The 16,219-nt window shown below is 32.7% G+C and overlaps 1 protein-coding gene across 1 annotated transcript in view; it reads right to left on the bottom strand.

Moving 5' to 3' along the window:
• LOC118180848 (hemicentin-2-like) overlaps positions 1-16,219 on the bottom strand; it is a 954,557-nt gene that overhangs the window by 272,658 nt on the left and 665,680 nt on the right. Inside the window, exon 8 of the mRNA XM_085817090.1 lies at positions 986-1,324. Within this exon, the coding sequence (XP_085673216.1) occupies positions 986-1,324 (339 nt within the window). The remainder of the gene's footprint in view (positions 1-985; positions 1,325-16,219) is intronic.

Raw genomic sequence — 16,219 nt, 5'->3', positions numbered from 1 at the left:
TCTGTCGGAAATTCTAAACGTATGCTGTTTTTAAATACTTTGTGATTTTTCTGTTGAATCGAGTTTTATGGGGCACTGTAACCCCAAGAACCAAGCCCCAAGAACGTATTATTCAATAAATAAAGTAAACACACAAAAGGTTATTACTAAAAAGACAAAAAAAATTTAAAGCCTTCTTAGTAAGGAAACTGAGCATTTATATGGTGAACTGATATAAGACGGGAGAAAAACAGAAAAATGCATGCTAACAATTAACGCTGCATAGGGAATTCTAAAAGTATACTGCTATGCTACTTTTAAAATATTTGTAATGTTTCTGTTGAACTCTATATGGCATATTTGCGAAAAAATTATATTTAATAATAAAGCTTAAAATATAAAAAATATAATAATAAAAAAGTGTGGGTTAATAGGAGTGAGTATCACAGCAGATTGGTAGACTGCAAGCTCAGCGAGGGCGTAAAAAACCTTAACATACAATTTTGGGAGACCGTTAAAATCTGAAACCTTTGATTTTTTAATTTTTTTTATTGCACATATCTTTGCGTTTGATAGCGTGCTTCATAAAGAAATGTGCAACAAGATGAAAACGGCTATAAAACTCTAATAGAATGGAATTGTATTAGAATTGACTGAAAAATGTAAATAAATATTTGTGTTATAACAAATAAATTTTCCTAAAACGAAGATCCATGTTTTCGATTAAAAATATAGATTGTATTTTTGATCTGAATTTGATTTTTATCCCTGAATTCTGATACTCTAAAAGACTGATGTATTTTTAATTTGAGTGAGAGTAATGTATTCTTTTAAGTAGGGTAGAATTTTCTTTAATATCAAATATGTATATTTGATATTATATATATATATATACATATGTATATTTGATATTATAGATATATATTTGAAATTAACCATACTTGTTTGAAAGGTACTAAACAATCATAATTTATATTACATTGGATACAGCAATCAAAGTACTTACATTCAATTCTGAAAAGCGTCGAGCTATTGACTCCTGGTCCAAGAACATTACCAGAGCTCACGCAGGTAAAAGTGCTGAAATCAAAACTTGTAGCCGGAAGGTGACTGAGACTCCAAGATAGTGTGCTTACGACGGACATGAGGACGTTCCTTTTCGGGTCTGGATCCAGAACAATAGTTTCTGTGACAAAGAACTTAGAATCCTGCAATGAATCGGTGCCTCGAAACCATGTGACGTTGCACAATGGATCACATTCCACATGACACATCAACCGGACTTCCGATGCATTCCGGGCTGCTCCTGATTCCGCAGGCAGCGCTCGTACGAACGATGGGGGAGCTGAAATGCGGAAGAACATTTAAAATAGGGATATGAGAGTTGTGTTAGATTGTTACACAACAATACGTAATTCAAAAACATCCAATCGGAGATTATTAAATTAAATAATGAATATGTCATTTAACCATGAAAAATAATAATTAATTTTATGCATGACTGAAATACACAAGTATATTAGCAAAATAGAGTAATTAATTTAAATTATATTTTGGTTGAGCTTTTAATTAAAAAAACATAGCAGCTGCCAAATGGAAAATGAAAAATGCTATGTAATCTAATTATAACTACGACACTCTGCTTCTTTCAGAAGTTGTGCTTAAGAATTTCGTCAAGTTAAAGATGAAATTTCCTATAATGTATTAGCATTTAAATACATAAAGAAAGATTGAAATGCTGCAGTTAATAAAAATACTTCTTGAGTACATAGACAAACGTATTTAAAAGCATGATATTCTATATACATCGAAAAGCGTAATAATTTATGTAAATTTAATTTTTAAAAACTGATAATATCCAGTAATTTTGTTGTTGTCAGAGCGGGGGCGACCAATTCTTCATCTCTTAGTTTAATGTATAAAACACTAAAAGATGCATAATATTATTATCTGATTTTTACAACTAGTTTATACTTTGAATAACTTCTTTGAGTTCAGCAAGCATTTTGTAAACATCTAATTCAAATTTCCTTCGTTCACTGAAAATTATTTTATTCTGCCGCCCTGAACGGCACGCTGTTGCTGGCTACCTTATCTTGGGACGAATCTCTGAATCCCAGAGATATTTTGGATATTTTTAAGAGCGATATGGAGCCCCTACAGTAAATGGCGAGTCAAATGACCTCTCGAGAAGTCTGGTGGTATTGGAAAAGGAGTGCAAGCCCTTCAATCTCTCTTCCGGGCTACTGTCTTTCAAAACTGGGCGGAATTGCGCAAAGTTGTACTATCGTTTATGTGAGGCTCAAAGCCTAAAACAACGAAAAGCGCAAATTCTGCCTCTTAAGCACGATAAATTTCGTGTACTTTTCTGATGTTCCTGTCTGGTGTGTGAAATATGGCATAACCAACACTATTTTATTCCTGTATAGATGTCAGAGATTCCTGAGGGAAAAGAAAGATCCAATTACAACTTTTACATAATAATTATTTTAATGCATTTTTTTTTCAAAATAAAATGTTGAGAAAAACCATGAAAATAATCATAGGTTGAGGATAGCCGATCTTTTTAAGTGGCCAAGCTCGCCAGTTCTTTAATGCAAATTGTATAAATAATTTCAAAAGTCCATTTCAATTTATAATTCAGAATAACGGTGTTATAGATCTTATTGGGAAAGGGATAAAAATAAGTACATCAATCCAATTAAGTTCTCTAAGAAACGAGTACGGGAAAGGATACTGTCTATTTTCTAGCGATGCCTTTTCTATACATCTTCTGCGATGTGAAATTTAGAGACACGGAGATGGTTACCGCGAATGAATAGCGACTAAATATATTTTATTCAGCGGCGTTTCTAATTTAAATAAGATGACATTACACATTTTGTTATAATTATTAACAGACTTTAATTCATTTTTGCGTATTTTTTATTTAGATTTTGAAACACAAAATGGATCAAACATAAATAATACAGCATTGCCTACAAAGTACCCTAGGGATCATAACACATATTGCTTCTGCAAGAAGAGGGAACATACAATTAAAACTATCCCATGCTTCTTTCAGGATTCATACCCAGGCTGAATGATACAGGCAGACGGCTCTGCCCGCCAGAATATCTACTAGAGATTTATTTCAAAAAGACCGAAATTCCAGTAAGAATGCGTAATAATATAAACATTACAATATCTAATAAGAAATCCTCATTTCTTCTTCCTTGTATCCTAAATCTCTGTATCCTATTCTGTAGCCCGCTGTTATTGTTTACTGCTACTCCCCTTGGCCTTCAAACGTTTCCCTTAAACCATCAAATTTTTTATTTTTCGAAAAAATATATGTTATAGCCTGATTCTTTCTGCACAGTTTAAAAAAAAACCCAAGCAAAAATTCGTAAAATTTCATGAGTTATGAAGGAAAATGTATCAGCTGAACTAATGTAAACAAGGTTTAAAGGTCCAAGCGAAAAGCGTCAGCAGTTTTTACTTGAAGTGTTATGTGGCAAGCTTGATGATTTATTTTTTAATGATCTATTTATGGAGTAGCAATGTTATTTCTGAACTCTTCGGCAGTTTGTTTACATTCTTATCGGTTCTTGCGTTTTATTTTTATTGCTCTTTTTTCCTTTCATTTCATTATATTTTAGTAGTGTTTCATATCACTCTACTTGTTATTTCCGTCACTTATGATCATTCAGAGTTGATTTTAGAACAGTTTGTGGGTGAATTTAAATATAATTGTAAGTTTTTAAAGCATTTTATTATCTTACTGTGCACTGCTCCGTAAAATAGCTGATAATGCTTATAAACGTGTTTCTGGAAAGCGTTCAAAAAAGCGCCGATTTCATGGAAACCAGTTCAGCAAAACTGGTAAATCGACAGTTTCAAATGAAATAAATAATGGATTTTCTATTTCTTCCCCAAACCAAGCTGTTATTTGTGAAACTACAGCTGCACATAGTTTCTCTGGAAATTCAGATGAACTAAATACAAGTGCTTCTTGTAAAAAGTTAAATGTAACAGACATTTATTTTTTAAGTGAAAGCAATCGATTTGATGGCAACATGATTGTCGATAAAAATATTCTGTGTTCTTTTTCGGAAGAAAACACTGTGTGTAAGGTATGCCATGGTAAATTAAAATTTACTGCGAAAAGATCTGCAGGTCTGTGTTCCAGAATGATCTTGACATGTCAAGGATGCAAAAATGTTGTGATGACAAGCAACACTAAACTTGTTGGGGAGAAAAGGAACATTGCAGAAATTAATCGTCGTATTATTTCTGCAATGCGTTGTATTGGTCAAGGTCTTGAACCATTGAAAGCATTTTGTGGAATAATGGATTTAGATCCTCCTGTGATGCAAAAAACTTATGACAGAATCTGTAACTTAATCAATAATGCAACAAAAATGACTGCAATTGAAAGCATGAAAAATGCAGCAGCAGAAGAAGTATCACTCAGTAATTCTACAGATATAAGTGTAAGTGGTGATGGCACCTGGAAAACAAGAGGCCATACATCTCAGATTGGTGTATGTACGGTTATTGGTGCTGAGAGTGGAAAAGTTATCGACGTAGAGGTTTCATCCGTAGCCATGTAAAGTATGCGAATTGTGGAAGGGTCCTCGATCTGGTGAAGCCTTTGATGAGTGGCAGAAAACCCATTCTCGCACTTGCAGGAGATATCATTTCGGTTCATCTGCCAAAATGGAAGCTGACGGAATGGTTAAAATTTTTCAGAGGTCTCAAAGTGCAAGTGGTGTGAGATACATCAATTATATTGGTGATGGTGATTCAAAAACATTTCTTTCCATAACAGAAAGCAAATCATACTCGTATAAAGGTGTGACTATGTCAAAACTAGAGTGTGTAGGGCACATCCAGAAGAGGATGGGCACTCGCTTACGTAAACTGAAAGCTGATTATAAGGGACGAAAGCTTTCAGATGGCAAAAGTCTATCTGGAAAAGGTCGACTTACAGATAGTGCAATCAGTCGACTGTCATTGTATTATGGAAATGCAATTCGCCAACATGCAGATTCACTGAAAGATATGCGAAATGCTACCTGGGCTTTGTATTTTCATACTAGATCTACAGACAGTGACCCATTACATAATTTTTGTCCAACTGGTGAGTCCTCATGGTGCAAGTACCAAATTGCTTCGGCGAAAGGGGTTGTGAATGATTTTCGCCATAAAGAAACCTTACCAGTGGCAGTCATGGATGTGATCAAACCAGTTTTCAACTCACCGTCGCATCCAGACTTCCTAAAACGCTGTCTTGGAGCTCATACTCAAAATCCAAATGAGTCACTGAACTCCTTGATTTGGCAAATATGTCCAAAGACATCTGGTAGTGGCAGAATCATCTCAGAAATAGCAGTTCATGAAGTAGTTACTCTTTTTAATGATGGTAGAAAGGGTAGATTATCTACTCTGAGATACCTGAATATACACCCTGGAATTAATTGCATTACTGCACAATTCAGAAGTGACTATAAACGTGTAACTTCTTCAAAGAAACGAGTAATAGCTCGAACGATTGATGCTCGTCGCGCAAAGCGTCATGCAAAACTGCATGAAATTAAAAAGACTCATAAAGCTGAAGGAGTAACATACCTTTCAGGAGCATTTTAATGCTAATAATGTGTGTATAATTATTATATGATGAATCTGTATTGATATATTTTGTGCATTTTTGCTATTCGGTGTAATTTCATATCACCACATGAATTGTCGTGTTAGTGTGAATGTTGTGTAAACAGTTGAAATTTCTATCAAATACAAAATAAGTAAAGAAAACAATATTAGGTGATAAGTTCTTCATTTTATATAAAATTAAGGTGCAATAAAAATAGTTATTAGGTAATATGTGGTGAAAAAAACTTTAAAGTCATTTTTCTCAAAACATGATTTTTCATTATTGCGCGCATTATAACAATTGAAAGATTCAATATATTCTAATGAAAGTTGTATCACAGATACAGTATGTAATTTGCTACAACCTGAACCTAAAATTTGCAATTTTCATTTATATTTTCTTATTTTTCTGGGTTCTCAAAGTAATAAAAAGTATGCTATTTTCAGTAACATAAAACCACTGTTTTTAAAAAATATAAAATTTATATATATTTAAAATTTTAAAGGTTCAAAATTATAATAAGACTATAATAAATATATTAGAGGTGAAAATATTTTGAAAAAGCATATAATTTAAGAGTAATCTTGCGCGCAAGCTGATATTACATTTTTAGATTACATAAAGTGCCATACAGTTTTCAGCATTATTAAATAATTTGTTTTTTGTATTTTATAAGATTAGTCACATTTTCAGATAGAGTAGTATTTTAAGTGTCTTCTGTAAAACATTTATTTGTTTCCTGTTTATATATTATGAGATACAGTAGTTTGAAATGGTGCAATTTACTCAACGTTTTAGCCTTTTAAGGGAGGTATGACCCCTTAATACTGTTGCGTTTTTCTTATTCTTGTGACACCAGTTGTTACGTTATTTTCTTCCTTCACGTTCGTACGGGGTTCGTGAGGATTTGGAGTGAATAATGATAATACTACTTGATAAAGTATCGCAACACACTTTGATTAGCCAATATTAATCAGGAGAGCTCCAATAACACTTTTTACAGTCGTCGAAGATCTACTATAAACATGCTGGAACAATCAGCGACACAGCCTTCAGGTTATCAGGCTATCACGGTGGAGACAGCTTCCTGCAAAGCACCAGACTCTGCTTTCCTGAGTACAGCTCCCGACTCTGCTTGGTCGTTCTCGGAACTCCACGTACTCTCGAAACTCTCCACGCTATAACTTGCGATGAACTCGACGACACACGAGCACAGCTCCCGACTCTTCGGTTTAATCGTTCTCGGAGCTCAACACGCTCTCTCGACGATGCACTAATCGCGATACACTAACAGACTCCTTCGGTGCACTCGACGACCCACTCGGAACTCGCTGGCCGGCTGTCAACTCGATCGTCTCCGCACGGACTAACTAGATGAGACACTCTACGAGGCACACACACTAACTGACTGAGGACCAGCAGGGTTTATATAACTTTCGGCTCGTGTTCGAGAACAATCCGGGCTAAACCGGTAAAAATTCGTTCCAGATGGTTCTCCAACTGTCCATGTTATATCGCCAATTCTGTCGCCAAATATCGCCAAATGGGATATTTCTCGCCAAATGTGGCAACCCTGCCTTTAGTTGTTATTTTATGGCAACCCTAAAACTGCTTTGCGGGGAAGCTATCTCACCGCGTCTGTACATTTCCTAACAATACTGCTTGAACTGCTTTTTGTCAGTGGCGTCTGCTACACCTTGCACGCCGTCGCCATTATTACCATTGTCACTATCTTCGTCACTGTTTAGCCTGTCTTACCACGTGCAATAATTTTAAGAACATTAGATAATGTTTTCTTGAAGCTTTTCACTATTATTGCTTCATCAATCAGAGCCAATAGACTGAAAAATTCCACAAGCAAATCAATAAGATAGAAATAGCCACTAAATTTATTTTAAAATTTAAGAAAGCTCACTTAACTTACTTGAGAAAGTTGAAATTTAAAAATAATTTAAAACCTTATAGGGAGTTTTATGCAGTTATTTAATTTTATTATATTTTATAATTTATATTAAATTAATTATAATATAAATATTTAAATACTTATATTAATTATTTTATCTTTTACTTTAACTTCTCCTTTCCGTATTCCTCACCAGAATGCAAATGAGTAGCCAGTAATTAAACTGAGGTTTTGGGATTTTAAGATACAGTACGTTTCTGACACTTTGTGCGCGCTACGGTTGTTAGTCTCCTGCCAGCTCTGATAGCTGAAATTATTCGGCCTTACGTTCTGTAGTAATGAGTCAGATTCTAGTATAGTAATTAATTGTGCAGTGTTTGAGTACTGTCAAATGTTTAACATAAATTTGATTGTAATATTTAGTTGCATCACCACGAGTTGTGGCTCATATTTTAGCACAATAGAGTGCCTTATCGTTCTGAGTTCTGTTTAAATTAAAAGATGTTATTTTTAATTTTCTCACTTTGTCATTGTTTCTTACATAGCGAGAATTCATTTTACTCCTGTTAAGGTTATTGGACTAATTAGTATTATCAGATCAAGTGAAACTCTACAACCTTTTGCTAAAATGCAAAGGGGAGAAAAATGTGGGAGTAAATACGGTATGCTCTTACGTTTTGCTTAAATTTTATGCATTTTATAGAACGAAAAATATTATTATCTAACTAACTACCTAACGCATGTTATAGGAAATTGCAGAAATAAAATTTCGATACGTTCTTATAGTAGACATTTTCATTTCTACTCTTCTTTTTCTTTGTTTTCAGCTTTACAGAATTTACTGACTTAAAAAGAATTTATTCCTTATTTAACGCTCCTTGTTTGAATTACTTATTACAAATTATTTACGATACTATTCACATTACATATTTGATTGCTTATAATTTAGGAAATATTTACAGTTGCTTATATGCGAAAATCTCGAAAATTTAAAATATAATAAAGTATGTAGAATAAAGATCAAGAAACACGAATGAAATTGAAATGATAACATTAAAAAATAAAACTGATAAGCGAGATTTAAATGCTAAGATTTCAACAGAGACAGTTGATGATGCCTAAAGCCTGTAGCTGCTTGAAGTTTAAGATTGCAAGTTATTGTTTTGAATATTGCTTATTATGAGTGAGTGAGTGAGCGCCACCAAGGAAGACCACTGACCTGGCCTTAGCCTCACAGTGTGTTATCTTCCTGGTGGAAACCATCTACTCTCTGCTCCACCCTGCTACGGGAACGCAGCCGAATAAACCACTAAGAGCCTCATATCATTGTTTCATTCAGTTTTCTGTTTTGATATATATTTAGGCTTTTTGAAGTCTTGGTTGCAACGTAAAGCACAAAAATCCCAGTATTTATTTCTGCTTGTTTCCTGTATCCAGCAAACATAAGTTTAAGATGATTCTTCTAACAAATTGATTACAGTTTGTAAGGATTCTTTAACTTGAACAACCAGTTTTTTTTATGTTTTAATATGTACTGTCACTTCTCTCCTTCAGTTTATCCATTAGGCTGCAAATTAGCTCGCGTGTATTAAAGTTTGAGGTTGTTTAGACCAGCGGTAGCCAACTGGAGGGGTCCGTGAAAACTTTTTGATGTTCCGAAGAAAAATTGAGACATGATTTATATTTTATGAAGATTCAGTTTAAAAAATGACGAGTAACAAAACCTATTATGGAATATGGGTTATACATTTTTTTTTAAATTTTAGTTACTACTTTTAGCGAAATTCCTTCTGAATTTAGCGACTTTTTAGCTTATTTTGCAGGCGTATCTAACGACATTTGAAAGTGAGAGTTGGCATCCATTGATATACTGTATCTTGATGAATTTTTATGAGAACCATCTGCATTCTTGTTTATAATTGCATCACTGGAAATTTCCGTTTTGTTTTGTCGATGTTGATAGATGGTGTTATTGCTGAGTAAGCGATGATTATTATGTTTGCAATTATTAAAAATTGGCGGCATAACACTGTCAGTTGCTTTGCGTTTGCCGGTTTATTCTTGCTTTTAGTGAAGTTCCTCTCCAGTAATATGAGAATGTAAATCTTTGCGTGCAAGGAGGTAAGATTATTGTACTGTTCATGTAATTTTTCAATGTGAACGAAATATATGTAGTTTGCTGATTATTATTGCATAAATGTATTTACCTTTTTAAAAAATTCCTATTTGTGGTCCGCTTAATATAACATTATATAGTATGTAGTGGTTCGAGGGCCAACTTCGGAATTAATTCACTCTGCGTAGCCTTTGGCTCTTAGCTATTTAACTTAGTTTTACACTGAATTCCTATTTTGAGTTCGCCATAAATGCTGACTGATTTTGTAAGCACCAGGTGTTCCTTCTGTTCAGCAGATTTAGTTTTAAAATAAAGGATCTTTTACATTCTTCTCAGGCCTAGTACTTTGTAGACATGGCCAAAAGTGGCTTACAGTCTGACTGAGGATTAGTCACTCGTTACATTTAGTAAAATGCTAATATCTTATAAGTTAATTCGTTGGACAGTTTGGACATAGAAACTTTAAAGTCCATGTAAGATATGTCTGAAATCATACATGTGTCATTTGTCACAATCCAATAAGTTTAAATGAAATGCAAGAAAAAATGCGTATAATTTAATATTCCGTACAAGGAAGTCATGTGGTGTACACATCAAATTTTTTCTTATCTCGAAAGCGCAACTTAGGATATATTGTGTTAATATAGGTATTTTGACACAAAATTGGTCTTTTTTTCTGAAATGACATGTCAATTTTTTCAATACTTCGATTCTACGACTGAAATTATGCCAAAATGCCAAGTTTTGTAAAAATCGCAAGAGTACTTTTTTAAAAATTAGCTCTCAAAAGTTCAACTTCATTTGATGTATATGTTTATTAATATATCTTTTCTTTATTAAACTTACTTGATTCTTCCAGAAATTCTTCCAATTTAAATTTATACTTAATCCATATATAATTCGCATATTTTTTATTACTTATCTTTAAAAATTGTATTTTAAAATAATTTTTTAAATTTTTTCGAAAACGTTTTTGTATTATAACCTATAAAATTTTTAACATCGTCTTAATGTAGATGTATTTCTAAGAATATGTGCAAAAATTTATTGCAAAAATATTTTTTATTGGCATATTTAAATATAACCGATAATAACGAAAAAATCGTTTACGCACTTTGTTAAAATTATTTGAATGAATGAACGATGGACCTTTTTTTCTCTCGTGCATCAATGAAAAAAGTAAGTAGTACTATAAATTAAGAATTCCGCCAAGTGAATTATTCTTGGCGCAAACTAAAAAAATGCGCCAAGATAATTTTTTTTAATTTCTCCATAAATTCCTCACCAAAAATAACAAATATAATATCTAGGTATAATTTGAGTCGTAGAATCGAAATATGGAAAAAAAAATATATGTTATTTCAGAAAAAGTCCGATTTTATGTCAAAATATTTATGTTAGATTAATGCTGTATATAAATCTAATATATATATCCTTAGTCCCACATACGAGATATTAGGAACGCAATTTGAATTTCGTCAGGCGGCCCAGTAGAACGGGAGATATAGAATTGTCCCCCCTTTTTTTTTCCGCAGTATACATCTCTACATGATGTTAATTTATGAAAAATAGTATCATAATATTTTTTTCTACATGTGGATTGTTAGTAACAGCTTCTTTTAAATGTTTAAATGTGGTATATTCTATACCTTATGTTCCTGAGAATTAATTCCTAAACTAATAATTTTGATTGTTTCTGTTAAAACTATTATGGACGTTGAACTTGAATATGCATGCAATATTTCGATTGAAAATTTACAAAATGTAAAACTATAAACTTAAAATTGCATTACACTTTTAAAAGTTTTAAGATTTTATTTTTTAATGTTTTAAAAGTTTTAAGATAAACATTCCGAAACGCTGTGCTATAATTTGAACGTTAGAAACTATAATTTCTAAACCGAAATTTTGCATTCTTTTCTGTCTCAAACAATTAGCCGGCATTGAAACAGTTCTTCGTACTTGAACCTAATTGTAACGTTTGTGCGCACATGTGAATAGTTTTAGTACGTTAAAATGTATACATACACAATCCATTACAGACGCTACAATGTATTCTTGATTTTCCAAAAATTATATTTAGTGGAGTCTCACTGAGAAGCCGTTAGTTCCAAAGATATTTTTGTCGACATTATAAAAATCTGTTTTTATTGAAAAAAAAGATTATTAATTTATAAACGAAAACCACAATGAAAAACTGAAGACATTCAAGTTATTTTAATCAGCAGTACAATTTGAATAAGAATATTTTCGAATATAAAAATTTACCTTTTCTTCAGACATTTATATTGATGTTACCACTTTAAATAATCTATATTTATCCCTTCCTAATAAGTTTGGCGGTTAATTAAAGAATAAAATTAATTATTAAAATGTAAAGAAAACATAGAAATATTGGCTTGAACTAGCAGGGTAATTTAGCTCTGACATAACTTGCAAACGAGGATTCTTATTCAATACATTACAAGCTTTCGAGCTTTGTTCAAATTTGATATATTTATCGAGAACCTTTACACCGCTGCTGCGTTTAACGCAAGTTAATGAGAAGCGAACCGAGAGATTTTATCTTCAGATAATAAGTGCTTAAGGGTCATATTGTTCTCTATTCACCAAATCGATTGCTCTCTTTAGTACTTTATTAAGGTTAAGATTACCTTTTCACTCCGAATAAATGTGGTCATTTTCTATATAAGGGCTTGAGGTGTCCAAATGAGTTTGACTTACAACGTATTTGTTTACCTTTATATTCAAATATTAAACCAAACATGTTCTCTAATAAGTTTCTTAAAAGCCGCATGTATGTTTTAGAAATACTTCGATGTATGTTTTAGAAATACTTCGATTAGAATTAGAAATTTTACGTCGGCCTGCGAGTTGATAGAACATTAATTTGTTTTCTTAATGAAAGATATTTTATTAAACTGTTAAGTGTAGCCTACGTTTGCTTTTAAAGATATAACAGGAGCAAAGTAATTTTGAATTTGAAATTATGTCGCACAAATACTGCGAAGAAGTATGTAAAGGCCACTTAGCCATTTGGACATTTCCCTCACAATTATCGATAAATTTAATAATTTATTTTTCGAATGATATTGCCCATGTATAAATATATACATGACTATATATAGTCGATTCACACTTGTAAGACCCTCAAAATAGGACTGGTTCCGATTTAATGACTCATAAGAATATCCTGACTGATCTTCCATTAATTTAGCATAATTGGTCTGTCAATATAAAACGCATCGATCACAAAACAATAATCGTTTTGAATATATTATTTCGAACAGAGATCTAATTTTATTTTGAAGCTATACCTTAGCGCAAACACTTCACTTAACAAAAAGCACCAAACTTCACTAATAAAACTGCTATGCTTCTGCAGCTGAAAAACGCGAAATTATTTATTCATTTCTTGCATCTTAAATTAAGGAGTTATTTCTGAGTATGAAATTTTAGATAATATAATTTCAAGTACTTAATAATTGATTTAAATTACATAAAAGTACACACATTGCAACAGTAATTTAATTTCTCATTTGCTTAAAATTTTAATTAAAAATATTCGAATTAATTCACATTTTGCCATCTTTTGAGAAAACTCCGTAATGTATATATATATATATAATAGTAAAACTCCATAGTCAAGAATACACTTAAAATTCTAACTGTATGTTCTTTTCATTTTTAATGGCGACTCATTAATCTCTTATTTGAAAGTACGTGGAATTAAATCCACAGCCCCGTAGTCAAGTTGTTTTTCCCGCCTTTTCTACACGTACAGTTATGGAATGTTCTGGAAATATTTAAAGCGAACTGGATTGGCTGACGAGGCTGACGTCATTTCTTGGAAGCTCTGTCTTTCCAGAGTCTATAAAAGGACTCGCAAAAGAATATCGAGGTCTTTTCTTTAATGTAACGATGCAGTAAACTTCATACAAAAAGTTATTAGTAATTCTTTTTTATTTAATCTGGAAATTTGAATTTGTGTAGCTGCTATTTTTCCTGACCAATGATAAATGGATCCTGTTTTTTAAACTTATCGTCTGATAATTTAAGCTACGACTACATCTATGATTCTTCACCGATCTATTTATTCTGGACAAAAGCTGGTACATCACACACACACACACACACACACATACACATATATATATATATATATATATATATATACTATATACATGACATATATTCTTTTCCACTGGTATCTATAGTTTCCGCATAATCATCCATAAATTTATTTGCCACATGTATTTTGCATTTTCATAATTAACATTAGGAAAAAACAGTTTTAAAGAACAGTGGTCGTAACTGGCTATACATTATGAAATTTGACATTTACTTTATGCTACAATAGACGCCGCTTAATGTGATCGCTGTGTTAATGTTATCATTCGGGAAATTATTATCGAATCGTTGAAATCCCGCCTATTTGTATACGAAAACACGGAAAATCTATCGCTTTTTGTGATTTTTTTAAAACAAAATAAAGACCCAAGTCAAAATAGATTATAAAAGCTGACAAGTGAAAGAAAAGTGTTGTTAAGTGAGAGGTTAAATCGCCAAACATCTAGGCTTCTATGCCAACCATTTAAATTAGGCAAAAAAGCAATAAGTATGACGTAAATTTTTAATAACTCTGTGGATTCTGATGGCGATCTAACACCAGTCGTTCTTCTCCAGGTCTCTTTCTTTTGCATTAAAGACATTAGAAACAGCACACAATTAATAAGCATTTGCATTTTTCTAATTAAAATGCTGTGAAAACAGCTTTTGATATGTTTCGTTGTACTTAATATTAAACTAGCTGTGGTACCCGGCTTCGCTCAGGGAGTTGATATGAGATTGTGTGGTAGTGGTGAAATAAAAGGAATATAAATTGTGTGGTAGTGGTGGAATAAAAGGTGGAATAAAAGGATAAACTTTAATATATATGAGATAATTTTTTTATTTAAAACATATTCTAACTATTTACAATATTTGTTTATAAACGACATTTTTTTATTATGTTATAAAGTGTATATATGTGCGAATTTTTCGAATTTCCTACGCGAGAGCAAGCTACGTATAGTTAGCTGACCGTGAGAAAAGAAGTCGCAATGTTTTAAAGTTTGTCCTTGCGCTTTGTTAAAACTTAAATTCGAATGGCACTTCAGTAGGTATCAGTGGTATTCTGGGGATAAATATTGTGTGTTCTTTATCCTTTCCTGTCATAAGTCCGGCTTGGATTATGTACTCTGATAGCTGTTTGACGACAATCTTTGCTCCATTACATAGTTTTGGTGAGTTGAAATTTCTAAGTAGTATCATCGGAGATCCAATTTTCAGTCGAAGACAGTGTAATAGCATTCCTGATGCTTGTAAAGAGTTTAAAATCTCTACAGGGAAGTTAATACTTTCTTCGACATTTACCCTCGTGTCAATCGATTTGTATATTCTCTCGTCACAGGGAATTTTTTTTTTGAAAATTAAAGTTGATATCGTCGACAATATTATTTTAGTTGTCAAAATTATCCTTTGAAATAGCCACTCCAAAGTGGTAAGTTGTGTTTGGATAAATTTGACCCAGCAGTTCAGTAGCGGCTACGTTGCAGAAATCAATGTTGAGTTCAATGAGTTTAGTCTTCTGGTCAGTAGGATATATGCCTTCGCTTATTTGCAAGTTTTTGAGCAAAATGTGCTGTTGTTTCTTCTTTCGATAGTTCAGCTCTCACATTTTTTCTTAGTCGCAGTATTTGTATGTATGACCAGTGATGCGACTTTTATTTAAGCTTGCATTGATTTCATCTACTGGTTTTGACTTGGGGACAATAGGAAGTGTTTGTCGAAAATCTCCATAGAGTATCAGTAGAGCTTTTCGTATAACTTCAGAGTTCCTTCGGAAGTCTTATAACGCATTCTGTCCATGGCTTCGAGTGATTTTTATGTGCCAATGCGCATTCGTCCCAGAAGAATATTTTAGAAATTTAGAAATTTGTTTTAGAAATTCACCCCGTCCAGATGCTCTTGAGATTTTACATACCGCGAAGTGTTCTTCGGCTATATTCAACGCTGTCTAGCGGTTTACTGTGAAAAAGTGAAGCTTTAGAAAAAGATGCGAGAACTCAAAACGAAGGACAAGAAAATTGTCCCTCGTTTTGAGTTCGAGATGAGTTTCAAGTTTAACTTATAAGGTTATAAGGTATTTCTCCCACTTTCCTACCGTGCCTTCGTGGTGTAGTGGTTCTGCACGCTGGGCCGGTATTGCAGAGGTCTTTGGTTCTATTACCGGCGAAGGCTTTGCTAATTTTTCATCTTGCCTACTTTAAAAAAAAAAAAAAAAAAAAAAAAAATCTGAAATGTTTCAGATTTTAAATTACGTCCAAAGGGGCGTTTTTTAACATTTTGTGTGTTACCTTTCTTTATTAAATATCATGTTCCTCGCACTTAAACCATAAGATCCAATGCAACAGCAATATCGCAAAATAGTTTTAAAACGAGCATATCTTTAGAATTTCCGATACAGAGACTCACGCGCTGGAGATAAAAATGTTTTTTCTGCACAACGTTGCCATTGCTCGCTTTGAAATCCTTGAGTTTGTTA

Source organism: Stegodyphus dumicola, chromosome 5 (genome assembly GCF_044657685.1).
Source record: "Stegodyphus dumicola isolate Sdum_Otavi_A_Nest chromosome 5, ASM4465768v1".
Taxonomy (NCBI): domain Eukaryota; kingdom Metazoa; phylum Arthropoda; class Arachnida; order Araneae; family Eresidae; genus Stegodyphus; species Stegodyphus dumicola.
This window is presented reverse-complemented; position numbering and strand designations above follow the sequence as displayed.